At 38.7% G+C, this 7,848-nt stretch overlaps 1 protein-coding gene across 1 annotated transcript; it reads right to left on the bottom strand.

The window, feature by feature from the left end:
- Window positions 1–2,088: 2,088 nt before the first annotated feature.
- Window positions 2,089–7,342, bottom strand: LOC118040424 (glutamate receptor 3.4). The gene is made up of 7 exons (XM_035047357.2): window positions 7,209–7,342; window positions 6,533–6,983; window positions 4,676–6,024; window positions 4,290–4,567; window positions 3,804–3,835; window positions 3,291–3,700; window positions 2,089–2,799 (listed from the first exon to the last, which is right to left on the bottom strand). Exons 2-7 carry the CDS (start codon window positions 6,891–6,893, stop codon window positions 2,344–2,346), a joined length of 2,886 nt encoding a protein of 961 aa, XP_034903248.1. The 5' UTR covers window positions 6,894–6,983; window positions 7,209–7,342; the 3' UTR covers window positions 2,089–2,343.
- Window positions 7,343–7,848: the final 506 nt, after the last annotated feature.

The raw sequence follows: 7,848 nt of genomic DNA on the forward strand, positions 1-7,848 counted from the left end.
ACACTGGCGCACAATTATGCAAAAGGAGTTGGAGGCATTAGAGTCTAACCATACATGGACATTAACCGATCTACCTCCTGGAAAAAGACCTATTGCCTGCAAGTATGTCTATAAGATTAAATATCATGCAGATGGTAGTATTGAAAGATTCAAAGCAAGATTAGTTGCCAAGGGCTACACACAGCAAGAGGGTATTGACTACCATGAAACATTCTCCCCTGTTGCCAAGCTAGTCACCGTGCGCTGCCTCTTGGCCATTGCAGCTGTACAAGGATGGGGTTTGTATCAATTTGATATGAATAATGCATTTTTACATGGAGATTTGCAGGAAGAAATATACATGAGGCGTCCTCTTGGATACACCCAAGGGTCCCCTCACCAAGTCTGCAAACTACTTAAGAGTCTCTATGGTTTAAAACAAGCATCACGACAATGGTACTCCAAGTTCTCTGCTGCCCTGCTTGATTTTGGCTTTTGTCAATCTAAGTCTGATTACAGTCTCTTCATCAAGCGAGATGTTTCCTCTTTCACAGCATTGCTGGTATATGTCGATGACATTATAGTGGCAAGTGACTCCCCTCTTGTTGTTGAAGAAATCAAGGTCTTTCTTAATAACAAATTTAAGATCAAAGACTTGGGAACATTACGTTATTTCCTTGGGCTTGAAATAGCCAGAACAGCACAAGGAATACAAATTTGTCAGAGGAAATATGCTCTGGACATCTTAGCCAGTTCAGGCACTTTGGGGTCTCGGCCTTCCAAACTCCCCATGGAGCAAAACCTGCGACTTAGCAAAGACAAAGGTGACATCCTCTCTGATCCTACCTGCTACAGGAAGCTAGTTGGCAAACTTCTATATTTAACGATTACCAGGCCAGATATATCTTATAGTGTGCAGATTTTAAGTCAGTTCATGGATTGTCCTACTAATCTTCACTTAACAGCTGCCTTCAAAGTCCTGAAATATCTTAAAGGAGCACCAGGGCAAGGCCTTTTCTTCCCTTCTATCAACACTTTGGATCTCATCGCATACTGTGATTCTGATTGGGCATCATGTCCTGACACCAGACGTTCAGTTTCTGGTTTTTGCATATTTCTTGGCTCATCTTTGATCTCTTGGAAATCCAAGAAGCAATCGGTTGTTTCTCGATCTTCAGCAGAGGCTGAATACCAAGCCATGGCCACCACTGGTTCAGAAATTACATGGCTACGTTATCTCCTCACAGACCTACAAGTTTCGCATCCTCATGCTGCTGCATTACATTGCGATAACAAAGCTGCATTAGACATTGCTTCGAACCCAGTATTCCACGAAAGGACCAAACATATCGAGATAGACTGTCATCTAATCCGTGACAAGATTCAAGAAGGAATTCTGAAGACTGCACATATTTCTACAAAGTTCCAATTGGCTGACGTATTTACAAAAGCTCTCCCTGCAACATTACTCTCCTCTCATATCTCCAAGATGGGAATCGTAAATTACTATTCTCCATCTTGTGGGGGGATGTTGAAGAATGACGATGATAAGAAGCTGCTAGAAGAAAAAGGATGATTCTCTTCGGCTGGTTTTCTTCCATTAGCTTATTAGTCTGTTATTTAACTTTCTGTTATTTTCTTCTTTTTACTTTTCTGTTAGTCTGTTACTATGTTAATATAACGTGGGCAGTAGGTCATCCCTCTCTCGTGTGATAGCAGCCCTGACATATATATATATATACATATATAAGTCTGCATTCTTTTGTAATAGAGAAAAAAAAGAATAATATACAGAAAACATTTAAGCAGTGTTCTTCACATAAGAACAATCAAACCATCTCTCGCTCTCTCATTATTTCTTCTGCAACTTTTATCATTTGTTACATATTCTGTTAAAGATAATCCTTCGCGTGGATCGGTAGCAGAATTCGTATTCTGTTTGCTGACTTGCTAGTTATAGATCGTTACTCTTAGACTTGTACCTAACATTCCCACCTAAGAAAGTAGCTCTTTAATCAACTGGTTTGATCAAAATGATTCCAATCTGAACTCGGAGTTACATTTACTGGAACAACTTTGAAAAGGAAAGGATCAATTTCAGAATGAAGGATGTTAAAGCTGTGAAATTCTATATATATATATATATATATATATATGTGCATGTATTTATATTTGTATAGAATACATAACATCCTTGTGTGTTGCAAAACGATCTATCTATAACCAGTTCTAGCTGCCTAACATTTTTGTATCACAGGAAAGGATGGGAAAAAATCAGTACTTCCGACACTGTTGATTTTATTGTTTTGCGATAGAGGGAGTACTAAGAAACTTCAGCAGGATTTTTTTATTTTATTTTTTTCTCTAAGCTGGTGAATTGGCTTGCACATCCGAGCTCGGGCTAGCTTGTCGCTTGATATTACTACTGCGTTTAAGCATATGCTTAATGTCTGCCTCTTTCCTGTCTACAAAATCAATCAAATGCTTGAAGCTAGTTGAGTGTAAGGAGCGTCTAGGCCTTCCTGGCTGAATCTCATCAACCTCTGCCTCCTCACCACCTTCTGGAGTAAATCTACGGAACTGGAAAATGACCTTACAGCAGAATGTGGTAAGAGCAATGAAGCATGAAATGCCGCAAATAAGAAACAGACCCCAGAAACTATTCAGGGAGAGACGGCTGTCATCGATTTCATTGATTTGCTCCATGCAATCTCCATGTGTCAGCCATTTGTTGTAGATTTTTTGGAGATCACCATTTTCTGATAGCTGAAGAATGGCAGTTGACAAGTCAACAGCTAGAGGAGAGTCCCTTTGAAACGCCTGCAACAAGAAAGTCTTATTGTAAGAAAATTAATGGAGTTCCCGCACGGACATTTCATAACGTATGCCGGACTTTACTACAAGCATTTCAAATTCCTTTTGAAAACACACCACCGGTCCTCTGGTCCAGGTCTCTCCCTTCATAACGAAGGAGTTTCTGTGCTAACTTGCAAATAACTATTTCAAAATACTGTTCTATATAATTATACATATCCTGCCATTTCCTTTGGTGATTTGGTCTCTGTTGTTATACAGCAGCTATTTATTAGTGTGAAGCTGTAACAGGTATCAAACTATAATGATTTAATACTTCCTAAATATCATGATTCAAGTAAATATTATTAGTTAGCTAGTATACCAAGTTTGCACCATCCTATATGCTACTTTCATGTCAATATTCATTTTAGAAATCAAGCTAATCCAAACTGCAAGATTTTCTGCAGTAATGATTTTTTCATTCTTGGACTGACAATTAAGTAGATAGCACTTACAAATCCCCATCCACTTTTTGTGAACTCTTGGCCCACGGTCCTAAATTTACAATTGGTGGAAGACAGGAAGAGCTCAATATAAGGAAGCTCATCAACAATTGCAGCCACGCCACCATTTTTGGGTCCAAGTTGAAGGGCAGTACTGTATTCCTGCTGGCTTTTCAATATTACGAGTCTAGATCCTGCTATGTTGAGCTCGTCCATCAGGTAGTTCCTTGCAAATGACCCATCTTGAATTCCAATCGGTTCATTACTTGAGACCAGGCTGTCAATCCCTTCGATCCGTGATGTTAACTGCTGCACTGTGAGGATTGATGTCAAACTAGCTGTGTAGCTTGAATTGATAATCAACACTACAAATAGCCATATGATCAGCACAAAACGTCCCAAGGTGCTCACTGTGTTCTCTCCTACACCACATCCAAGCAACTAAGATTATTAGGTGTTTCCCTAGAAAGCTTATGTGAAGGAACAAGTAAAGAAAGAATAAATGAATAGGCGTAGCTCACATACTGTGTGAAAAAAACATTGTTGAGAAACTGAACCTGCAAGATCAGTGCAAATGTCAGTTAGAAGCATTCCAATATTTGTGAAGCAAAGTGCATAATAGCAATGTACCTCCTCGGCAGGAGAACGCGTAAAACAAAGGCTTTGAAACAGCTGATTACACCTTGCCTACTACTGCCTAAATATATTTGCTTTGCCTTAATTACTAAAACGTTCCACATTCTATCATGATCTGTTTGACTGCATTCTTTGAAATAATATGCACCAACATCCTGATCTCTCAGCTACATCAATGCTATATGCATACTAAAAAAGTGATTTTCATTGCATGTACTTTTATTTCTGTATTAGTTCCCCTGTATCGCCAGGATAGTTCAACGCATCTATGCAACAGCAAGAGATATTTGCCTAATTGAGCTGAAATTGTCAGCCAGAAGGAAATGCAATTTTAATAAATTCAGGGGCCTACAAGTGATTTCAAAGCATGCTAACCAGAATATTGTCGTAATTTGCTGACTAGGAGGACCCCTGAAGTCACCATTCATTCGGTGCTCAAGAATCCAGACTACAGCTCCCACGAAAAGAAAGAAGGCACCTGTGACAAGCCACATTTGGATAGTAAATGGCTTGAGGAACGCCCAAGGGCTAGACTTTTGTTCCTTGACTGGAGCAACTACAACCAGCCCTGATTCCATAAAAGGCTGCGTAAAATCTACAATCTTTGTCCTATTTGTGACAATAGTAACATCTCCAACAGCTGCATCATAACGCTAAAGAGGAAGAGATCAAACAGAAAACTACTAGAATGTAATCATCAAAGAAGGTATAGCTCCAAAATAATGAAGAAACCAAATTACAAGTTATAGCCAGATACTCACATCTTGAGCAACCGCTTGGACAATCTCATTGTAGACTGGATTTCGCTTGCCATCTCCATGTAGCATATATGTGCGTGGGACAGGATATGGCAGCAAGTTTATTGCAGCTTCAAAGACATCAATGCAGTATCCCCTAGCCCCTGGGGGGTTTTTGTCTTTAGCGACAAATTGTTGATAACTTATGCGATTAGGCACAGCAATTCGCAGTGGCTTCCCGTTTTCAGGGAATACCCATCCTCGAGGTACAAGCAAAGTTTCACCAGGCCATATTACACTGGAAAGATGTTGATTACTGGAAGAATTATTCTGAGGCTTTGTATACAAGACCTCTGGAGAAATTGTTGAAAGACCAGAGTAATTTGACCAATAACCAATCCTTCTAGACCCTGTCCCACCAATGTTAAGAACATCATATGCTGGACGAACCAAGTTCTTATCCAAATCAAATTGAATTTTACCACTTAGACCACTGAAGTTCATCCTGAGAAGTGTCTGGAGAAACTGTTGGCCTCCATCAAAAACACGCAGTGATGCCAAGTTCATTGCGCTTCCTTTTGTGTCGCTCAACTTTGGATCAGTAGAGTGTGATAGATTTCCACCTTCATTGAGAAAAACATCAAGAGCTCGGGCAGCTAACCATACTGTATCATAAGCATAAAGTGCATAAGAATTGAACCCAGAAGCACCGATGCTCTTCTTGTGGTTTAGGTTGCTCCATCTAGACATAAAACTTCTTTTGAGATCAGTTTCTGGATTGTGATGGCGAAGAGAAACAACCCCTTGTAAGAGATTCATTGTGTCAGTGTCATATGGTTGTAATGAATCTAAAACCGAAGGGAGCCAATCTGTAGCAATCCAAACATAGCCTTTGGTCATCATATGAAGACTTTTAGCCACGGAAAAAACTGACAAACCGGAATCTGGATTTACATGTACAACATAAACCCGAGATTCCATCTGGTTAACTTCAAGCAACAAGTCGGAGACCTGACTTCTGGGCGCTCCAGAGGTCAAGGCAGCCTTGTAAGTGATCTTGGCACGCTTTTTTGCCAGGGCATCACCCAATATAGATATCCCACTCCTGCCACAATCATCATCCACAAAAATGGCAATTACCTCTCGCCAACCATAATACGTAACCAGATCAGCAATGGCATACATCTGGAAATAGTCATTCTGTGTAGTGCGTAGGAAATATGGGTACTGTAATGCTGAAAGGGTAGGATCCGTTGCTGCAAATGATAAAAGTGGAACATGAAGTTCGTTGACAACATGAGATATTATATGAGCTATTCCGGAAGATTGGGGGCCAATCACAGCAACAACACTGTTTTCCATCAGCTGCAAAGCTGCATCATGGGCAAGGAAACTTTCATCAAAATTCTCATCATTATGTCCTTTAGTCTCTTATTTACAAAGGTGCGTATAGTCACGCCTATCAGTTAGCTGGCATGAACATCTAAACAAAGTTCCAGCTAGAATTACTCCCAATTCCTAAATTTGGCTTTAATTACCAATGAACATGAACATCTAATTTGTTCTGCATTATTAAATTACAGCATTTCAAGACTTTCAAAGTTCAGGAAAAAAAAAAATAGATTTAGCCACACATATACAGAACTAGGCAGCATCTTTAGTGCTAGAGACACCTTTCTTCATGTTTAGTCAAAGGAAACTGTAACTGCAAAGCTAATAAGAGAAATGGAGCTTGTACAGTAAACCATAGCGGGCAATGGAAACAGAGAATGCAATTAAAACAGGAGTGCCGGAATTTAAAATAGAAAAAAGAGGCAAAGAAATCCCAAATTCAAAGACAAAAAGAAGAGTATCGTGAAAATGATTTTGAGGAAGAAATACCTTCGACAGTTCCAAGAAATCCACTGCAATTAGTGTTGTGAGAAATAAGGTTCAATCTTGTCCCGGGAAGAACGGTTGGATCAGAATTGACATCGTCAACGGCAGCAGCAATAGCTGGCCCAGCTGCTCTCCCTATCACTGAATCGAAGGTAAACAAACTTCCTATATTTGCAACACTCGGTCTTGGAGAAGAAGAAGAAGAAGAAACACTAGTTCCATTTCCATTTGCAGCTGCCTGACCAAAAACAACTTCCATGGGCACACAAATACCAGTAATCAACAGCAGCAGCAACACTCTTTTCATCATCAAAAATACTCTACTAGCACAACCACCAGCAGCAATATTCAAAGACACATCCATGGTAACTAACCAAGCTTGCAGTCAAATTAAAAATAAATAAATGATTCTCCACGTCAAGCAACCATTTTGTTTCTTCAATGTAATAAGTACCTGCCAATGATGAAACACAAGCACAGACACGTGTTAATGAGCATCGAAAACCGAATTCAGAATAGCAACAAAATATAATAAAGTAGACAAACAAGCTGTGGAGCCCACATGCCAGGGAAGAAAAACAAAGAAGGAAGGATGCTGCGGTGTAGTGGAATATTTTGGTATGGCTTTAAGCTTTAGCTTAGATTCAGATTTAAGATGTTAGCATATATTAGTTATTACCTTGAAGCCCAAATACGGGAACTGGTTTGAACAGTTGAGTGCATCATAATTAAGCTTTGAGGATGTAATGAAAAAACAAGGATCAAGAGAGTGGACAAAAGCTCTAAACAGTCTTGCAAGCTCAAGTAAGGAATGATTCTCTCCTTTTGTGTCTGCTTGTTTTATTATTCTCTGGTGTGCTTAAGCTTTTTGCAAAGGACCATGGCTAGCATTTACTACAATTTAATAATAATAATAATAAGAGTTAAAGGAACTCTAATATAATATGTTTGGGATTGGCGGTACAAATATAGATAAGTTAAAATTAATTATTTTTTATATTTTTGAATAGTTAATTAGTTAATATTAAAAATAATTTTAAAAAATAAAAATATATTATTTTCATATATTTCTATGCAAAAACTATTACTATATTCTCAAACATTTATGTAATCATATTGCGGACCATGCTTGCTATTCTATATTTCTTTGTGTAGTAGAAATCCATCATGTGATCCCTAAAGTTTTAAAAATTAGCAAAATTACCCTTTTTATTTCAAGTTATTTTAGGATTTCTTTTCTCTTTTTTGTTATAAAGGAGAGATTCAAACTTAAAGCCTCTTGAAGGAGAGAAGACACTGATACTAATTGAGTTACAACT

This window comes from Populus alba, chromosome 14 (genome assembly GCF_005239225.2).
Source record: "Populus alba chromosome 14, ASM523922v2, whole genome shotgun sequence".
NCBI lineage: Eukaryota > Viridiplantae > Streptophyta > Magnoliopsida > Malpighiales > Salicaceae > Populus > Populus alba.